Below are 22,247 nucleotides of genomic sequence, written 5' to 3' on the forward strand. Positions count from 1 at the left end.
AAAGTGCGATTGATCTGGAGCACAATACTATGAAGAAATAGTACAGCAAAACTCCTCACGTGGTTTAACTCGTGAACAGTTCACTGGAACTAACTTCGTGACGTAAGCGAGCCGTGGAAATGGTCAAGATAGAATTGTTGAATGGTTTTCCGGATCACGTGAACGTTTGTTTAATTGACATGCGTCAGATGTAACGATGAAGCAACGCAGAATCTGGGTCTGGCACTACTAAGTCAGGCATGTTTATTCCTCAAGAAATGAACCACTTTGTGGAGATTGCCACTCCACTGAAGCAAACCGCGTGTTTATTCACAAACTGATTGGATATTTAAAAGACTGTCCGTGACGACATTATGGTGATGACGATAATGATGATGATGGTGATGATGATGATGATGATGATGAAGAGGCCGTACACTGTTGTAAACTTGGTTTTTATACACGATGTTTCCTTGTGAACATATTTTAACACATGATAGATGCAACCACAAGTTTTGAGTTTCAAGTGAACGCTATTCATGTCAGTGTTGAACGAATTGCTGACAGCTCAGTCATAAAGAGCTCATAATTTTCGGGCGACGACGGCGGGGAAAACTGGAGTATAGAAAGTATTTAGCTGTCTCCTAACTAAGCTGATGCGCGCTACAAGGGAAGAATGTACAGATAGTTTTGGATGAGCTGAACAGAATCACCCCACCCTGGCATGTGCTTTGTGGCCGCAAATTATGAGGTCATGCTGCTGGAAATTCAATCACCAGAGAAGCATGTGAGGTTACCGAGTGCCTTGTATATCTTGGGAACTGTACAAGCTCCAAATGCAGTCCACAGTGGGGCCACTACACGGTTCCCCCAGTCTCACAGCGCGTTTGCTAATTTTTTGATTCTCCCAGAGCGATCTGGCGGCATACCTCTTCTCCTCGAAGAACGTAAAAATACGTATAGGCTGTGGTCGTTAGACCTGGCCGGTGAATAGGTGGTGTTTGATCTATTAGCTGAGCAAACTGATGATGTCTACTCGAAAACGTTTGCAAAACGTTTGCATGCAAATTTAAAAGCTCCGAAAACAGAGCAGCCGCCACCTTATCAAAAAGACTATTAATGCACCGGAGCTACCAGTGAAAGGAAGGACTTCGCTGAGGAGTTATTTATCACGAAATGCCAACTGACTGGTTACAGACCATTGAACAGGGAAACGCAACTCTAATTTGCAGCTTATTTACAAAAACTGGACACCCATATTCTCCTGAACGCGTCTCTTGAACTTTCCTGGAGATTCATTGACTCCAATCATTCGTCGCTCAAATCCAAGCGAACGTTTCAAAGTGACTCCACGAATTCAGCAACAGATCTCCCCTTTTCAAAAGACGAAAAGCGAAATTCTAAGAAAAACACATACTGCTCGCGTGCCTCCCCATCAGTAGTATCACCGTTACACCAGTAATTCGGCACACTGCCAAAGTGGGCTGTGTGACCAACGGAACTGAGACGTCTTCAGGTTTTCGATAGCTCAGTGCCGGCGAATCTAAGAGACAATTAGAAAACCGACTTCCGATTATCCAAAAGTCACTTCAATCGAGGCATGTGTCTAGCGCTGTCGTGACCGCGTATTGTGAATGCCAGTTGATGATCTGTCGAAAAAACTTGTGTTTTGTTGCCCACTTCAGAGTGGCTGAAGCAGAAATGTACTCAACTGGCAGAAGGGTATGTAAATAATGACCAGAAGTTTGGGTACGCGACGCGTCGTCCAGAATGGGGTTCACATGGTTGGAGCCTCTGTTATATATGGTTGCTAATCGATGTTCGAGGCGTTGTTGCTGTCATCGTTTTCCTTCCAGATTGTCCGAATGGGGCCCTGAATATGGGGACCTCTGAATGCCTGTTGTAGGCTTACACCCGGCACTGAACACAAAGAGCTGTTTGTGGGAACACAAGGAAGCTGACTGGTTTTTGAACACGGTACGGTAAATTGCAGGAATTTTTATCGACCTAACTATCGTTGGAAGTTGATAAACTACTTAAATAAGCTAATGTAGACCTATCTTTCGGGTGATCATTCACGAAAACACCAAAGGCGCATATAATATGTAGACGTTCTAGAACAGTAGCGGTGGCAGGTTACAGACTGATCACTGGCATTGGTAAGCATATCGCTTGTCTCAGCCGCGACGCCCCGTCTGGTTAGCATTTGTTACGGTATCCTATGAATTTGCGGTCGAAGGACAGAAATTTTTCGACAAATGCACCTGCTTGCATGTCAATTTGGTTTTCACGAGAGGTCTCTCGTTAATGACTCTTTCAACTGGATGTACCGCACAAAGGTGGCCTCACGCTTCAGTTAGTACGATAGTTGAGATATCGCATTATATATATCCACGCTCAGCAATGTTTCTTAGTTTCTATTTTTCTGTAAAGTAGTACAAAACCACGCCTATTTTTCATCATCTTAACCTGAGAGATAATAGTAAGCTCTGTTGAAGTCTACTCGAAAGAGCCAACTAAGACAGACCGCCGAAACATCAAAAATAAACACAAAATCCACGTTTTCCCATGAAAAAAACACTTAGTTGCACACTGATTTGACTTTAACGACTCCCCATAGTGGTTCCTAGCTGAATCGATCGTTCACGAATCTCTGAAACTGAGTGTGATGTGCACAGGCAATAGAATTCAGTGGTTCCTAGCTGAATCGATCGTTCACGAATCTCTGAAACTGAGTGTGATGTGCACAGGCAGCTTCATGTTCTTAGCTCCTAAGGTTTTTAGAAAACTCTTCGACAGTCCACGACCGGTTTCTTTCTTCTTGGGGTTCATCAGGCAGGCATAGTGCCACAAATTCTATCGAGGAATGTCAAAAGATATAATCTAGCGTGACTCAATGTCTGAAGTACGACACGACTTGTTCGTGCCTCCCTACTGTGTGGAACTAAACAAATCTAACGCTAAATGGCCAATAAGGAGACCGTTTGAAATAAAGACCTAGCAACAACCCACCATATCCCCTGAGTGGACGCAGCGATCTAACGGTTCACGATGATGCCAGGACCCGCCCAGACATGGAATAAGTATATGTGCAGAGAGTGACGCATCCCTAAGGTCACCATCGGTACGGCACGTCCGGAAAGCAGGTGCGTTGGCGGAGCTCACCAAACACGAATTAGCAACATAAGACCATTGGAGTGGGGCTGAAAGTGTTCACGACCGGAACAGCGCCATTGGCTGTACAGAACGAACAAGTGAACGACCATATTTGGCCATTTAGTCGTCCTGTATATTTGCGCAGAAGCACTGTATGTTTTATCCTGACTATACAGCCGTGTCCAGGGTTCTCTGTCTTCTCCTTATCGCGTAGTCTGGCAGGCTCAGTGAAGGCGTAACCAATGGACGGCCACCCACGATACAACACATGACCAGCGTAGTAGCGGTGTGTGATTGGCCTACCAAGCGTCGAAAATTCTGGTACGTTGGAATTTGCCGCCTGAATCCCTTTTGCTTACGGGCATGCTCGAAAGAATTTTAAGAGCAGATCTTCAAACCCCACCTAAGAACCATTTACAGCTGACCAGTTACCACCAGATCACAAAGAGAGACTGTTGCAACTGTAGCCACCCAATCACCCACATACTTGACTGTTCGGCTCACAGTCGCTCACTCGATCACGAGACTTGTCTTTTTTCATACTCGCAAACCACGTCACATCAAGGTGACTCATCGGACATCGATTGTCTGTACCGTCTAGTGAACATAGCAACAACTCATGTGCTCTCACACCCACGTATACGCGAACGGACCTACATATAGGGAAATCGAACACAGTCAGCACCCACAGACTCGCGCGCGCGCAGGGAGCAATGAGTTTGCCAAACACTATGTCCACGGACAATTATGGAATACGTGTAGCAGCCAAACTGCGGAGGAAACACGTTCCCCCTGCCCGGACTTTCACCAAGAGACTCCCACATACGATAAATTCCCTTTTTGACTTGCTCCCATTTCGCATTACATTTATTTTTATACGTATCGCAACTATACTAAAACTTTTATTGGTGCATACACCTGATTTGTATTATGGCTGTCACCACCTACGCACTAATACAACCATGCTGGCAAACCTTGAACCTACCTCGTTTTATCCAGATTGAGAGAGACGTGCTTGTGAAGTGACCTTGAAAAAACATCCGATCCATACACGACACATGTCTGCAATCTATCAACAATCTGCAATCTATCTACGACAACAATAACAAGGGTGTTGATTCCGACAATACACTCGTTTGCACATGTGAATTGGCTCTTCAGGGGACACTTAACTAAATCTCTCGCTTTTTGGTCGAAATCTTTCGAATTCGAGTTGAAGTAGAATATAAGGTTGACGGAAACCAGGGAACCGCGCTTACTTGATGAGCTCCGAGATCGACAAAACTGGCTGTGGACTGATGGAGTGTTTTCAGCAACCTTGTGAACAGTTTCTTTTAGTAAGAGACTGATTCTTTTCTTGTGTACGACGGGATTCCTGTACCCCCCTTCTTGTTTTAACCTGAACGTGAACTGCTCTTTGACCTTGTCATAGCGGGTCTAGTCGATTCAGTCACGTGGGTTTCGAAACTTTGTAGCTATTTTGTCTTGATTCAGAATGAGATTTTGGAAGGTTCACTGTTTTCTACCTATCTATCTGCACAGGATCCAATTAGGAATCAACGACACCTGAGTCTGTATAAAAGCCGACATAAACCCACGGTTTGAGGTTTGTACAATTTAGTTATTTTCTTATTGTTTTCATAGTACCGCATTTATTGATAACTCTCCAAATGAATGAGTTGACTGTTATGGTTTTACATGTAACTGAAAGTGGCCCACCAGATTGCTGGATTGCGAGACCAAAATGAAGAATCTCAAAACAAATTTTTAGAATTTCTAAGGTTCACTTTCGACAGGATGGTTGCTGGACTAGCCGAAAGCAACTTATTCAGAGGGATTGCCCAATGCACGTGAAAGGAAGTAGCCGCAAGGGACATAAATGGATTACAGAGCGAGAGACGGTGGCAATAAATTTAGTGAAACAATACAAGAAACTCCTCTGGTACTTAGTACTAACTCACTGTGATAAAGCAGAGGACCAAAAAGCTGTAGGTTGGCAAAAAAAATAACGAAAGCGCGCAGGACAGTCGTCATCGAAATCACTGAAGGCTTCACCTATTGTTGGGGGCAAACAGAATATTGCTAGGAACAAAATTGGACATGCTCTCTGTTGTGTTTGGAGTCAATTTCTGTGGACTGACCGCAAACTCGATCGATTCACTGTGAGTCGATATCGATAAATAAGGTGGGACAGACCCCGGGTGATTACGTCATGTTTGCTTATGTATGTGTGTGTGTATTGTTTGAATAAAATGGTATAATCACTTCAGTCAGTTCAAGGCAAAAAACGATAATAGTGCGGATCTTTCCTGGCGCGACACAGCAAACGTTTGATACGGCCACGTAACTCCGAAACTTGACTACCTTCTGGTTTGACTAACCCTTGGCCGTAACCCTGTTGATGTAGAAAACAGGAGATTGAAGGCATTTTATAATGAGCGGTGAGTATGAAAACACTGCATGCATTGTACAGTTCTCACCGGTTATTTTGACATTTGCACAAAGGATTTCGGTAATGTCGAGTCATCCTAACGGATCACATAAGGAAGGAAGCCAGGAAGAACTTGGGGTATCTCACCGTGCTAACTGTTCTTTTCTCCTCATGGAAACCAGTCTTGCAGTAGTGTTTTCCTGGTAGCGTCAGGATACTTCAGATGCGCACAACTTGTCCTGCGTCCACTGGCAGTCACCAAATGTGGGAATGTGAGTCACATTTAAAACAATTTTTTGTGAATACTGCAATCAGTAAACCGCTTCAAGATGGTTGGCGTCTTAGCGGTCTGGCGACCCTTGGCGTAACGCTGTCTGTATGAAGTCTGATTGGTTGAGACCATGTGGCTTCGCAGATAAGAAGTTTGATTTTAGACGAGTTTCTCCAACGATCTCTTTACACTACAAACTGCCTCCTGCTCTTCAAACGTTCCCCGTAGCGAGTGCTGCCTCCTGCTTTTTACGAGATCACCTTTTATTACCCGAATTAATTTCGGGCAGTCAAAACATTTCGTGCCCGTTGTGTGGAGTTACAACCTTTCCACTCTACTCCACCTGGCTATACTATCCTATCCTGTGCTGTCATGTTCCATTCCATCATGTACCTCACTATTCTAAGCTAGCCTGCACTGTGCCACATCACACCATACTTTACTATACCAAAGTATACCAAAACATATTTTATTACAATATTATACTACAGTACACAATACCAGTACTATACAATATTACAATATAGTATACTATGCTGTACCATATCACACTGTGGTCTACTGTACTACGCCATGCTGTAACACGCTGCGTTATGCCTTAGGACGAAGCTGGCAGCATACTGCGATCCAGATGACAGACTAATGCCCGCTTACTTCCCAAGAAGATACCACCAGCCAACCGCGTTTGGTGACATTGGAGGGGATGTTAGTCGTCACCATCTAGTGAGATCTTGAAGCCTCTTGAAGCCGAAAACCCTCGTAAACAACCATTACGGTTGAAGCTATGGATAGTACTGAATTGTAACGAAAGAGCCTTAAAGATGAGCTCTTGAAGCCCATAGGATAGAATTTTCGGTCCTCATGCCCTGTCCCGTTTGGCACAGAATCGATAAGTAGTGTCGGAGGGTGCAGAGATCTTGAGGTTCCTTAAGCTACCCCTTTCATCTCGGAAAACTGACGGATGCCAACAGCCTACTGAAGCTTAGTTCATCGACTTGGATGACAGACATCCACCTACTTTAAACAACAGATAAGTTGAATTTTACCACATATGCACTGAATAAGGTGGATATGTGTCAAAAACAGTAAAAACGGTTTAGTGCAACTATTTCGTCAATGTCTATACTACCTATAGCACACGTCTCTCAGTAGTCTGCTGTTTCGTCGAGTTTGAAAGCAGGTTTATGCATTTCGCGCGTGCGCAGCAGATAGCATTCAAGGAAGTAACATCTAGTCGAAACCACATTTCATTGCCCGAAAAATTCACATGCACCAGAACAAGACACGATGGGCAAAATATACTGTGAATAGACACGTGTTCAGGGTCATGCGTGATTTCAGTCGGATTATGTGACCGTGGTAAATTTTCACAGTTTGTAGTTCAAACTACTGACAAGACCAAAGTTATCGCCTCATGTTTTAGGTACTGTGGCAGCTACAAGGTAGAAAACTGAGTTTGGATTCAACCTGTACAATGCCCAGAAGAAAGCTCGATCGATAATCCGTTTGTTTCGAATTCCTTTGAAGACGAGTTTCTTTAGAGCATCAACGACCATTTACACAGGTAAACAAACTTTCTGTGTTTGATGAGGTTTTCTCATTAATTATTCGCCATCACCTGTGACGAACTGAATTCTGGTCATTATGATTTGATAAATAAACGTTTGTTACGCTCTCGTACCCCCACCCAACGACCCCTGGTGTTTGCAAATTGTCCTCGTTCCATCACTAACGTCCACACAGCCTGCTCCAATTGTTTACTATTGATTATTGTAAGTACAAAACTGTTTATTTGTGAAGCATTACTGATAAGGTTGCTGAAAACTCTTCGACAGACCGGTTTTGCCCTTCTTGGGGCTCATCAGGCAGGCGCAAAACTGTTTGTTCACTGCTTCATTCATAAAGAGAGAAGCACCATTTCTGTTGACATATTGCCCCAATTCTTAGGTGAAGGACCTTTCCGTGAAGCAAACTTTTGTTGAAAAAATTTACGCTGAGCAAGGAATGCTGCATTGTTAAACACTCCGTGCTTTCCAGATATCAAATTTGGTCTAGATTGAAACTTATTCACAAATGATGCGAATAAGTCTTCTGTAGATGGCATACACGGCCTTCTCAGATGATATCTGTGTGCGCTTTATGCGGTTGTTCAACTACTGCTATCCTGCGGTTTCGCTCAATTTGCATGCGAACTGACGGTCGGACAGAATGCACCCAATCGTTCGAAACAAATGCGATTCCTCATCCTGCGAGCTAACCACTTTTTTAGCTCTGAGACCGTCCCATTGAACGGAAACAATGGGGCGAAATCCAACCATCACACAGGATGCGCGTATTCCCTGTTTCCCGGAGAAGCGACCCGAAGTAAACCGGAAATTGAAGTCTGGCTAAATCACCCAGTGGACCGAGCCATGACAATGCATTAAAACATTGCTTAATAGGAGAGACCAACCAACGCAGTTGGGACAACATACAACACGTGTTTTCAGAATGAAGGAAGCCACGTATGGAGTCTTCGTATGTCCGAATGCACACCGCGAACTTAAAATCCAAGGAATTTCCTGTCTTTACATAAGCGTTCTGTCTACACCAATCAGCAAGCTCAGAAGAGGGACCAATTAAGGTTCTTTCATGGCTGAGCTCAGTTCATGCTGTCGTTTAGAAGGTCAAGAAATCCAGCTGCCACGGTGGATGGGCGCAGTATGATATATCTCAACTACATTACTTCAGGATGAAAAGCAGTGTTAGATGGTAGGATCAAAACCAAGACGGTAAATCTGAGTTACGAAGATTGGGTCTGCACAAAGACCTGCCTTGGTAGACATTAGGGTCCACGATTTAAATGTATACGTTTTTTAAAATGAGATAATATAAGGCTGTGAAGCGAAGCACACTGCTCAGCTCTCAAGGCCTACTTCCAACTTCCCTTCATGTGTTTGATTGCAGTTGAGTTTGTGTGCTAATTTCTAGGTGAATAGTGTGGAGACACACTGACATTTAGCCATTAAGGTAGAGCGTTTCGGTCTTAATCGTGTTTATTTTTGTGTTTTTGATCAATACCAGTGAACTATGGCATGAACGTCTGTGCTAAAAAAAAGTGTGCAGACAAGTGTCGTTTGTCTCACATCATACATTTGTCTACTAATCTCTTCACCTTTCGATGAGTCTTCAGCCCTTCAATTTTCCGATGTAGGAGTCCTAACTACTGAAATCTACTTATAAATGGCAACTAGTAATCACTGATACCCTCAATGATAGTACAATTCATTTTAGGCAGTGGCTCATCAATACAACTTCGTGTGACCTAATGCTCTGAGAGGTAACCAAGGCCAGCTCTTATACGAGCTTCCGCCCTTGAAAGTTAGGGAATGGTGGTTGGCCGGTAAGTATTAGTGAAGGTGTAGTAAAATGATGGTTCTGCATCTTTACGAAATAGCTCCCGTCGTCATTCCCCCTAGTTATACCAGATGCAAACTAAGCCTAGGGGACCGAGCGACTCATCCTGCAGAATTTGCTTCGTCTCACGGTGGGAATGCCGGCAGCTTTTAGATGATTGCGTTACTACTCTAAATGAATTTGAGTAGTTACAATTTGTAGCATAAGTAGGGGGAGCATCCACGTAGACCCAACATCTGTCTTGATTCGTACGACTAAATGGAACTAAGTGGCTCACAAAATCCACTGTTACATGGCAAGATAGAGAGTTGAAAATATACTAATCTATATAGTGAGTGACTGACATGGAGGACTGTCCTTAAGAACCGTAGTTTAGCGTTCATTGACATGCCTCTTGGTAACAACTCAATATTGTCATGTTGCTAAAGTTCTTCCTAGGTGAAGAAGCGACTGGACGATTTGAACTATAAGCCAAAATACTATAAAGGATGAAGTGGTTTCCTTGGACATCCAAATACGTTATGGTTCTAGATACCTGCCAGTTGGGTCTTCCATCTGGTTACAAAAGATACACCTGTGGATTACGCATCCAAATCTGCTTACTTTGATTTCAGATGTCCTTCTTAGTCTACACAGCTGGTCACATATTCAGATAGTCTCACGTTTAATCCGAATATCTAGTAAAATCTCCAGTCAATCATTCGGCATCGGGCAGGTTCTTCGTAGGTATCGAGGAATAAGCGGACGATGTATTTGGACTATTCACTAACCTTCAGCTAGATTACTGTTTCAAACAGCCAGTTAGAACAAAGATCAAAAGTAACAACCAAATCCTGTGACCTGTTCCTTTTTGAGTGTTCCCCTCAAACTCGGAAAACTATGGCATCGAAATGATTGTTCGAAGTAGATGTAATTTAGCATCGCTAAGAAATTATCAGTAAGAGATATTAATTAATTCTACTGTATCGCGCATTTGTATCTTTTGCCATTGAATGACCCGCTGAAGACGTATGCCGCTCCAAACTATCGAGCATGTAAAGTTGAGCCAAACCAGGCCAATTCTAATCAATCCGAGTCAAGTTAAACCAAAATGAACATCCATAGCCGTGTAGCAGAGACTGCTGCAGTGTTGCTTGATTTTTATCGGCTCTTGGTGCCTCCCGTTGTGGTACTATGCGATGGACAATTTCATAAACCGAGCAGGTCCTTTTCTCGCTTCTAGGGCTCATTACCTAGGGAGAGTATTTCATTGATAAAAAACACCCCATGAGGGAAGTATCCACCTGATCTATCCAAGTGCCACCTAGTTTACTTATAAGAATACGCAGGTTGTCCGAGTGCCCAGCTGATGATTCCAAATAAGGATGACATAGCTGTACAATGCTTCTCGGCCTTTCAGGATAAATTGGTCCCAATTACAGGATGAAAATTACACAATCCCCTCCACAGTGCGTTAATTTTCAGCTTAGCTTCAGGTCAGGTGAAATTAGCTAATAAAAGCCCTCGGAAGACCGATATGTCTTTTAACGGAATATTGAATCTTGTGCTGGACCGATGGCCAGGCATTCCAACCTAGCAGGACGCTTATCTCCTGCAGCCCAACGAAGTGTGCAGTCATCTGTTACAATCCGTTGGCAGCACAGTAAAACGGTGAGCCTGACCAAACAAATCAGGTGACCGGCATGACCAACAGAGCAATTCCGACCATGAATCTGTAGCGCATGGTGCTACATGCCGAAATGTTGGTCATTCGTTTGGACTTGCTTACTTTAGTCATCGTAATGCAAGATGCATATGGTGTTTCGACCGCGTAATGACTGAGCCTAGTTAATGAATACATCAAAACTGTCTCTCCAGCTTGGTAACTCGAATAACAGGTGCGACGCAATGGTGTCCACGGAGCACAGAACTCACATGCTGCATGCTGTCACCCCGATCTCGGAAACCTCTGTGCATACTCGACAGCACAACAAACTATTTGTATCGCGTCCATCAGGCCACCCAGGCTACAGGCAGCCACATTCAGGATCCTGATCGGGAAGTCCACCGCTACTGATCAAGCAGACTTTTACAGACGCAGGAATGGAACGCCTTACTCGATTCAGATGTGCCTCAAGCTGGTGTATTACCGCGTGCATTCATGAGGCCTGACAGAACAATATTTGAATGCACTATCAAACAGTGCAAAAGAACGGGGCTTAAAAACTGACTGCGATCGAAAATTCTGACCATGGAACACGTTATCAGCAGTGCCCAAGGAACATTTGCAACATATTTCTGGAAACGACTTGTATTGCTAAAGTCCAAGGTGCTTTCACTTCGGAGTTTTAACGCTAGTGATGTGTTTCTACCCAAGATAGGTCGCCTTGAGTTACGTTCGTCTACTTGAGTTTAACCAAGCAGAACACAAGGTTGACGGAAACTCGGGGACTGCGCCTACCTGATGAGCCCCAAGAAGGGCGAAACCGGTCGTGGGCTGTCGAGGAGTTTTCAGCAACCTTGTGAGTAGTTCCCTTCAACCATATACTGTTTTATTTGGTGGTGGAGGTTGCCCTGCGTTACTTATCGACACATGATCCACATCGACGCGAACCGATGGCCAACATATTTGGACTTTTGCGTCGGAGTGAGTCATCAATGACATAAAAAACAAGCACATCCGTATGTGACGGTTTGCGCCGTACCGTTACTGCATGATCGTGCTTTTCAGGACGCGGTCATCAATGACATAAAAAACAAGCACATCAGTATGTGACGGTTTGCGCCGTACCGTTACTGCATGATCGTGCTTTGTCAGGACGCGCCCAGACATGAAAAAAAACACGTGCGGAGAATGACGTATCCCCAAGGTCGTCATCGGTACTACACGTTCCGGGTAGGAGGTGCGTTGGCGGAGCTCACCGAACACGGCTTGGCAACATACGATCAGTGGAGTGGGGCTGAAATCCGTCTCGACCGGAACACCACCATCGGCTATACAGAACGAACAAGTGAACGATCATATTTGGCCCTGTAGTCGTCCTATATATTACGCAGACGCTCTGTATGTTTTGTCCTGACAATACAGTCGTGTCCAGGGTTGTCTGTCAATAGACAGCCACCCACGATACAACTTGCTTTCAAAGACTTTATCAGCCAATCACAAGGTGCATCGATTTACTGAGATTGACCGCGTTGTTAGATGAGTTTCGCAACCTCGGCCTTCCGACAAACGGCTGGATACTCGACCGTTCGATAATGAACGGCTCAGCAGTAGTGTGATGAGCTCTCCGTCAGACGAAGCGTTAGCGCCGATCATCCTTTAGTCACAGAAACCAAAACAGACACGGTCACATATTAACCGGTGTTGTATCGTGGGTGGCCGTTTATTGGTTACGCCTTCACTGAGCCTGCCAGCCCACGCGATAAGGAGAAGACAGAGAACCCTGGACACGAGTGTATTGTCAGGACAAAACATACAGAGCGTCTGTGTAATATATTGGATGACTACAGGGCTAAATATGGTCGTTCACTTGTTCGTTTCGTACAGCCAATGGCGGTGTCCGGTATTGAAACAATTTCAGCCCCACTCCACTGGTCTTATGTTGCCAAGCCGTGTTTGGTGAGCTCCGCCAACGCACCTGCTATCGGGAACGATGATGACCTTGGGGATGCGTCACTCTCCGCACATGTGTTTCTTCCATGTCTGGGCGCGTCCTGATAACCGGATTCTCGAACAACTATTTCTCAGCCGGAAGTTTCACTCATCTTTCGGAATTACTCTTCATTGAAGCCATCAGTCCATCGTTGGCTGACAGGACAAAATCCTAACTGCGTACTACGTAACTGTGTTCAAATGTCAAGATCGGTTGTTTGGATGTTATAAGCCTCATAGAATTTTGCCTAAATTCTTTGCTAGTCTTTTTGTTCCAGAGAATAGGCAGCAGTTTGAATCTCCCCTTTTTCAATGGACACACCGAGAGGACTATCTCGAAACTTGGAAGGGACAGATATCAAAGACAACACGCAATTGTGGGCTTCAACCTCTCTCCCGTCACTTTGCGTTCCCAAAGTTCCCAGGCGTCTGTGAAGAATTCTTATCCTACGTACTGGAGCCCCCCATCACGTGACCTCTATATTTCTTACCAGCGTCGTTTGCGGACTCCGATAGTACAAATCAGTTTCCAGAGGAGAGGTTTCAACAGCCGGACCATGGGAACGAGGGATTGGTGAATCCCGCGCACTAACATTCCAGCGAGATATGAGACGATATGTATTGTATTACCCCATAGAGTGAAGCGTGCAACAGCGAGAGAAAACATGAAGCGTTACATGCCGGTCATCCAACATACACATGGAACAGGACATTAGCCATATTGAGCAGATATGCCGAGATGATGGTAGAGTGCACAGGGAGAAGATAAGACAGGCAGTTAGTTGAGGCCAGGATGATATGCGCAATGGTTGAGTAGAGAATGCTAGAGAAACAGCTTGGATAGTTTCGGTCCCCAACTTCGAAGGGTCATGGAATAAATGAGTGGAAATACATGGCTGCAGTATGCCAGTTCGTTTGGTCAAACGTACGGCCTAACAGATTAGCTTTCCAATATTCATGCGTATTACGCAGACAAAAAGTGGCTAAAGACGCCGAAAAATTAAATACTGAATGCTTCCCCAGGCCTCCAGGTTCGTAGGGGGCTAGCTGAGCTATGGGGTGCAAGACAGACCACAAAACGTGTCTACGAGTTTCTGACCTCATTCATTCGAAAGATTTAATAAGTGGTCCATAGGCTGAGTACAGCATTTCCGGTCAGCTCATGAACTGGCACATGGATTTGCCATATGATGCACCACAAGCCGAAGCATACTTAGAGAACTGGGATTCAAACATGCCTTTTGATCCATATAGTTAGCTGACGGGTGAATATGCTGCATCTATCAATGCGGTGGCTAACAGCGTCACATGAGCTGGGACTAGGAAAATAAATGGCATCACACCATGATTTCAACTGCTCCAGCATACTGACTACATACTGCTTTAACATATTAACATGGCACATTCTGATTGTGCCACGGGGTATTATCATTTGTGAATATAATGACTGCCTTAGAGTAATTCGGCCCAAATCGAGAGGACTCTGTGTTTGCCCTAAAATAGGAGCTGTCGTTCCAAATAGGGTGGGCCGGTGAGCTGATATCCAGTAAACACGGTAAAATGACAATTAACCTCTGATTGGTTGGTTTTGGAGGTCAAGATGACCTTCTCCATCGGCATTAGCTGATTGGCTATTCATCTACAAGCCCTGCGATCGTGTAGCTTTACGTGACCTTGACAGCGTTCGAGGCTGAATTGCCTTTTGTGTTCTGCAGGTAGCATGCTTACCAGCCATCACTTTCAGTCTGTCATGCCACTAAGAAACGTGCAGTTATTTTAGGCAGCAACATTTTGACAAAGGGGAAACTAACTTTTTCCTTATCTACTCCGTTAAAATTGCAAATGGAAAATGAAAAGAGCGATGCGAAAGCTACCACGAGTGGTAACATGGGTAAGTAGTAGCGTGGGAGTCCCGATGGATGAATGTTACCTGGCCATGCTCAGTCACTTATGAAAGGAATGGTAAACGCGATTGAACTCACGTGGAGGATCGACCCATTCTGTTGAGAAGAAGGAACATTTCGGTCATTAGCGCTATAGCACACAAATCCGTGTGTTTACCAATAAGCTGCAACTTATGGAGAATGCGGAAAATACCAGCGTTCCGAGTAGGGATAAGTTTAATATTTGTAATAAAATATCGTATGGCAAGTCGGACATCAGAAAAGATATGCGGATAGGATGGTTGAGAAACGTTTTATGTTGAACTTTGACTGGGGGAAGAATTTCTTTTAGGGGAAAAAGCAATCCACAGTTAAGCAATACCGAATTGCGATGCCGTATGTGAATTATATTACAAGAGCGGGCGAATGTGAGGTGACATCTACTTGCCTAGCATGTGAAGGTAGCAGATAAAACTGACTCAAGTGACGTCCAAAAATGACAACTCTGGTCCAGTTTGCGGGAGGAATTCGCGAAATTTCGGAAGCTTTGGCCAGATGGCATGAAGCCTGCTGTTCAACTCGTGGCAGTTTTAGAAAACGATAGGTCATACGCGTTCCTCCTTCACACTGTTCTGATGTAGATTTACAGGCCTTCTGTTGGAAATAGTAAGTAGGCATTCACTTAAAACCAGAAAATGAACGTGGATATGATGAACAGTCCAAAGTGTCTTCGATAATATCAGGTCAGCAGATCTTCCGCGAACGGGCATGTATTTTTAAATGCTCCTGAAACACAATTAATGATATATGTACAAAATATGATAGGGCGTGAATGAAGTGTCAGAGTAGGTGTGGTGCTGTTTGGTTGCTGGTGGAACGATCTGCACGTCAAGCGGTATGCTCGACCCCCCTCGGTTTTGTTTGTATTGAATACGGTGTGGATGTACTTGATTCAAACAACAGTCATATTGTTGTAATCGATAGTTAACCCATCGGGGTCGTTGTCACGTGTTCCGTATCCAGTATACTCCTAAGATGGAGTGTTCATTCCTGTGTGTACATGCATCATCTTTGGAGTGAATTCCATTACGATGTGATGATCGTGAAGTTTCATCCCAACATACATTTTGAGGCAATTTACCAGTCACAGACCAGATTACCTATGGACTCAAAGAAATACTTGGTGAAGGACTTTGACTATTTACATTATCGTCTCTCCCCACGATTTTAATATTTTTTTAAAGTAGTGAGGATATTTGTCCCTGTATCATGAATTCTGCGGATTATATAGAATCTTAAAGCTTTTGTGCGCTCCTCTTTGATTATACAGGCGAGCTGGTCATCCTCGTGTGTCGACTTCTTGGATGGAAACCGCGTGAGATGTTCTAAACAACTCACTATCACTGACACCAACCCACACGAGCTATGGTTCTGAGACAACGATTGTCGAACACCTGTAGACGTCTCAATTCCGCTGCTCGAATAGGCCAAGTCTCACAGCCATACAACAAAACAGCCTGTAATGTAGGTTGACACACACGTCCTTTGAGATTCAAGGATAAACCACTTTGGCACCATAGGTGTCTTAAATTAGCAAACACGGCCTGAGGCTTGCATTTTCGTGCATTCACCTCATCTGTCACACTACAATCAGAAAGAAAACAATTTCCAAAATAGGTGAAACGCTTCACAACTTTCAGCACCTCTCCCTGGATTGTAAGTGGCGTGTTCAGTGACTGCAGTCCACGAACATGACCTTACAATTTGTAGGTGCAAAGGGCATACAAAAGGATGGGATGACTTTGGTCAGTTCATCCAAAAAGACCTGCGCCTTCAGCGTTCGTCTCATTATTTCATCGATCACGAAGTTAAAAAGGGATGGAGAGAGTGGGCATCCCTGACGGACACCGCTTTGTGTGCGGAAGCTTTTGGAGAGCTCTTCGTGCACTCTCACACGTCCGGAATTCTGAGAATACAAAGAACGAATTGTGTTTACAAAATTCCGGGGGAAGCGCGTCAATAAGAACAGACGGATCAACCGAATCAAATGCGCCTCGGACTTACATAGACTTATTTGTCCGTAAAATATCACCAAAAACTGAGGGAATGATTCTCCGTTGGCCCAAGGATTGGTGTTATCGATTAATTTCAATCCACTAGCTTGCTTCATTATTCTCTTCAACGCTGCATTGATCGTTCCAATTAACTGAAATTGGCTGATTTTACAGTACTGCCTGTTCGCTAGAAATTCCCATGGTGAGCAGTAAGTATTAGAGTTTCTTGAAACCCTTCCGTTCTTATCGCCACAATGCATGTTAAAAGATTCAGCCCAGAAGAAATACACCCCTCGGGTCCTCCGAACAGTCGGGAGAAGGTTGAAACATTAAATGCCCTATCCTGATTTTTAGGCACAATTCTGCACCCAAATGGCTTGGGCGCTCGATGACGCAAACCGATTCCAGCTGGTGGTCGACAGTTATGACTGCTGATGGGCTCCAGTAAGATTGGAACTTGAGTCCAGTGCATACACTCCTGTTTGATGTGGACTCGCCAGAATTATTGCGCCAGGATGAAGTCATGTTGGTACGAGTTCCACAAAATCCCGCAACCATCAACACCTGAAACAAGAGCTGTCCAGTTATTTCTAAACGTTTGTGACGCTGCCCAAGAATTATTGAGTGGTAGGTCAATCCAATGCGTCACAACCAAGTTTGTCGTTCAAGGCCTCGGGTTTTCCGCTCACACCACTCAAACACGAAGATATTCATCTGTTCACATGTAAACATTCAGATGCATCCAGTGGAGTAATACGCTTGCTTCGCAAGTCAGATGCGCGGAGTTCAAACCCTGGCACGGTCAATCGATATGCACTACTGACGAGCTCCAATAAGAGCAAACTTGAGTCCAGTGCCCCCCCCCCCCATCGGTGAAGACTCATCAGAATGATTGCACCATGATAGGAGGGCGATTGTTCAAACGATAGTGATATCAGCGTGAATTAACACACAGTTACCCAGTGTGCTTGTCCTCGGTTGAACCTCTCGCTTTTCATAGACGTTCAGTTGGAAACAAGGAAACGCTAGTACCAATGGAGTCATGAATTGTACAAACAGACCAATGAATGTGGATAGGTTGCACAGGTACACACACACACACACGAGCACACGCGTATCATGAGTTTGAACGTGAGAAACTCACCGGCTAGCCAACTGCTGATACTTTGATTCGATACGATCCTCCACCGATGTCGGGGCCGCTGCCATATCGATACCCGAATACCGGTCCAACAGTCTTCGGTGTTCGTCCATTTTTCCTTGCAAATTGCGAAGCGAGCCACGCATCTCCCTGTAGTATTCCGGTGGAGGCAATTTGTATTCCAGCAGATCATCATCCATGCGGCGCTACGGAATCATAGTTGATGTGGCAGGCACACAGACACAAACAGACAAGGAATGTAGATGTGCGTTCCAGAATGCACGCACATGTATGCGATGTGTATCAGAAAAGTGGGTGGAATGAAGGTGACCTCGAAAATCAAAAATGTTCGCATGCGATGAGGATACAGTGGGCATCGCGACCAGCCCATCCCAACTCTGATCAGATACAAAACTGGACTGAGTACTTGAAGCATTCGATTTGGTGAATGATGCCCAAGAGAACATGCACCAGAATACAGGCGAGACAGTTACTAGGGTTATTAAGAGATGTCATTGGTGGGCCATCGCATCAAGAAACATATCCCTACCAAATGTCATGTCAATCCAACCGCGTTGATTAAAGCGCATTTACATTGCGTGTGCTTGCGATCTGATCAAGAAATTAGCATAATTAATCTACCAAGAGGAAGTTTTGCCTCTGCCAGCGGCGGAAGACTTTCGAGCTTCAAGAACTCAAATTTTCAATGCTCACGGTCGCCAATTTGAGTCAATTACAATGACGGTTCTGCACAGGGGGGAATTGCCCTCCAGGATCCGAAACGGCCTCAACAAAAAACTGATTTTTACCCGTGTCACGTGTGTCACGTTTGATTCATTCGTCAGTAGTCTTGCATTTTCCCAGTTCAGAAACTGTAGGGTTCCGCATGTAACCGACTGCAGATACATCACCAAGAGAACGAGAGTTTGACAAAGTTTTGTGTTTGTCACCGATGAAAACGTGACACGCCGTAAAACCACATCTGCAATAAAAGCGCCATCTATGTTCTCATTGAGCTCAACTGTTCAGTCGTGCATAGTTAAACGGATGTTCATGGACCACAAGTTGAGCATACTGATGGCTTCAGAAGTTCCTCCTTTTGTTCACCCTCTGGAAGGCGTTTAGGTGGATATAGATGAAACTTAGCACAAAATCCATGTGGAATTACTTATTCTGCGAAGTATTCGTCGGCGTAGTGCGATGGAAGAGACCAATCAGCAAACGGATGGCAGTCACCATCTTTGTTTCGCTTACACACTCCTCTCACAGCTAAGACTGCAGCATTCACATGATACTCAGGCACATTTCTAGTCCAAACGCGACGCAGTTCAAGACATCCATAGGTCCAAACACTTAAGGAAGTTCAAGCCTTGCGTCCACAGTTCTGTCCGTACTCTACGGAACAGCCAAGCACTGAGAAAATAGACTTGACGAGCGAGGATAAAAAACCTTCACGTGAAATTACTCACTCCAAACTGGTCTGAACCATTGGTTCGGTTCGTCATGCGGCTAAAGGTGATTTTGTCATACTACATGTGTTTGTTCAGTCGGTGGTTTCCCTATGTCAGTTCCTGTACGTTATGTTATCCATGTGTTTTAGATTTCAAGGTCGCTCTTCTATGTAGAGTGGCCCCGTATTTGGTCTTCCTTGAATATACGGTTCCTCGATTCCATGATGGATGCCAATTCAAGAATTGGCTGTAAGTCTTCCACCTGCTTTCAGTGGTCTATAGAATCACACAATGCTTCGAGAATCCTCATCTTCGTTGAATGTAAACAACGCTTTAGTAATTCCATATCACATGAGTCAATTTTTGTATCAGTTTATCCTTCCTTATTGATGTTCTTGTTCTTATCAACTCTTTTCCTGGGTTGTATGTGCAAAACATGGACTAAGTAAGACTAGGTTCCAGTGTTGGTGTATTTAGTATATTTGGTGTTATTGCGGTGCGGTCAACGAAGCCGAGTGCCAGCCGACTTGATACACATGACACCAGCCCAGCTATTCTGATTTCGGGGAAAAACAGTCAGTAACTGGAAACTCCTGAGACATGACGCACGCTCAGGTTCGATATCGCTTGGAAATTCATCTCATTTGTACCAGAAAAGTGTATGTCTTATTTCAAGCATCCAGGATGTATTTTTTGAAACTTATCAATGAAATTACATCCGGAATCGTCCGTGACACTACGTGAGATATGTGTCTAAGTCATTTCAGTAGTAAGGGTCGTTAAGTACTACTAAATATAGGGTAGAAAAAATACTCTTTGGGAATGCCTGGCGAATACCAGTCCCGACCGGAACAGTGAGGCTGAACTGACCCGCGAACTTGCATATATGCCCTGTGGAATGGAAGCTCATGTGGGGTGCCCATGATACCACGAAGTTCGGCAAACTGTCCCATGTGATTTGCTCTGAGTCTGGCAGTTGCGAAGCAGTGATATCTCTCAGTGATATCTTCAACCTGCCAGCTAGCACCTGTGTTGCGGAATTTGTGGAGCCGCTTTGTAACACTTGCTTGGATTTGAGCAATGAATATCCAGAAAAGTTCAAGAAGACGCGTTCAGGAGAAGATGGATATCCAGTTTTTGCAAGTAAGATGCAAATCACATGAGTCAATTTTTGTATCAGTTTATCCTTCCTTATTGATGTTCTTGTTCTTATCAACTCTTTTCCTGGGTTGTATGTGCAAAACATGGACTAAGTAAGACTAGGTTCCAGTGTTGGTGTATTTAGTATATTTGGTGTTATTGCGGTGCGGTCAACGAAGCCGAGTGCCAGCCGACTTGATACACATGACACCAGCCCAGCTATTCTGATTTCGGGGAAAAACAGTCAGTAACTGGAAACTCCTGAGACATGACGCACGCTCAGGTTCGATATCGCTTGGAAATTCATCTCATTTGTACCAGAAAAGTGTATGTCTTATTTCAAGCATCCAGGATGTATTTTTTGAAACTTATCAATGAAATTACATCCGGAATCGTCCGTGACACTACGTGAGATATGTGTCTAAGTCATTTCAGTAGTAAGGGTCGTTAAGTACTACTAAATATAGGGTAGAAAAAATACTCTTTGGGAATGCCTGGCGAATACCAGTCCCGACCGGAACAGTGAGGCTGAACTGACCCGCGAACTTGCATATATGCCCTGTGGAATGGAAGCTCATGTGGGGTGCCCATGATACCACGAAGTTCGGCAAACTGTCCCATGTGATTTGCTCTGAGTCTGGCAGTTGCGAAGCAGTGATATCTCTCAGTGATATCTTCAACCTGCCAGCTAGCACCTGTGTTGCGGAATTTGTGGAGCCGCTTTGTAACACTTGCTTGGATTTGAGCAATGAATATCCAGAAAAGTTCAAGAAGACGCGTTCAGGAGAAGATGGATATCCAGTTTTTGCAAGTAAGATGCAAACGAGAGTTTTGCTTCCCTGTCCAAAAGTCTGTAACCGGTCAGTTGGCATTTTCTAATAAATAACTCCACAGGGATACTACTCGCATGCCTCCCCACCAGTAGTATCACTGTTACACCTTAACCGGACAATAAGGCTAAAAGAGGGCTTCACTCCCCTGTCCATATTGGCTGCATGTTAGCATATGGGGCTAGACAAAGGAGCATCGCATATAGTGTGAACCAGTAACAGAATGCGAGATGGCATTAGGGAAAACGTGCCACGTAGAGAATGTTGCTGTTACCCCTCTCTGATGTTTTCAAAGCTCGCCTATCAACTTCACACCATCCACCGCAGTTTTCGCTCCATTCTACTCGGAAAAAGTTCCACCTCATCAATCAAGTGACCATCTTCGGAATAGGTAACACGACAGTAAATAGGAGTACCGCTTCTCTCAGAGAGTTGTGTAAGACCTGCGCATGCAGTGTATTTCGATCAGTTAGAAGTCGTATCAACAAACTATTCACAACAGATAGACGCCACGAATTTTCTTGGGTTCTCACGAATCGTTCCACTTCGTGTACAGAGAAGTATTGCGTAATCCAATACAAGTACGTTGCGTCTTCAAATTGGTTATCGGCACTAAAACGTAATGTTTTTCAGCTTTTGGAATCGTCCATGTGTGCAGTGTGAGAATGATATATACATCTGCCAAAACCACCGTGACGAGACCCAACTGTCATTCGTCTGTTCAGTACAGATCAATCATCTTTCGACTGCTGATCTTGAAAACGTAGATGACACCAGATTATGAACTAACATTGGCAAAGCTAACGAATCTCACCCTCGGTGGTAGGTGAAACTTTGATACGGATGACTGTCTCCACCTGCGTGAAGCCACCCATGCTCCT

The 22,247-nt window shown here is 44.4% G+C and overlaps 2 protein-coding genes across 2 annotated transcripts in view; one reads left to right on the forward strand and one right to left on the reverse strand.

The window, feature by feature from the left end:
- Positions 1-2,976: 2,976 nt before the first annotated feature.
- T265_05426 (hypothetical protein) overlaps positions 2,977-22,247 on the reverse strand; it is a gene marked incomplete at both ends in the record, with an annotated part of 83,897 nt that continues 64,626 nt past the window's right edge. The window contains 3 exons of the mRNA XM_009170433.1: positions 2,977-3,182; positions 16,815-16,966; positions 17,949-18,151. Coding sequence (XP_009168697.1) covers positions 2,977-3,182; positions 16,815-16,966; positions 17,949-18,151 — 561 coding nt within the window. The remainder of the gene's footprint in view (positions 3,183-16,814; positions 16,967-17,948; positions 18,152-22,247) is intronic.
- T265_05424 (hypothetical protein) lies at positions 4,398-12,249 on the forward strand (the record flags this gene model as incomplete). Its single annotated transcript, XM_009170431.1, has 2 exons — positions 4,398-4,472; positions 12,031-12,249. The coding sequence occupies 2 exons, from the start codon at positions 4,398-4,400 to the stop codon at positions 12,247-12,249; spliced, it is 294 nt and encodes a 97-aa protein (XP_009168695.1).

Source organism: Opisthorchis viverrini (assembly GCF_000715545.1).
Source record: "Opisthorchis viverrini unplaced genomic scaffold opera_v5_103, whole genome shotgun sequence".
Lineage (NCBI taxonomy): Eukaryota > Metazoa > Platyhelminthes > Trematoda > Opisthorchiida > Opisthorchiidae > Opisthorchis > Opisthorchis viverrini.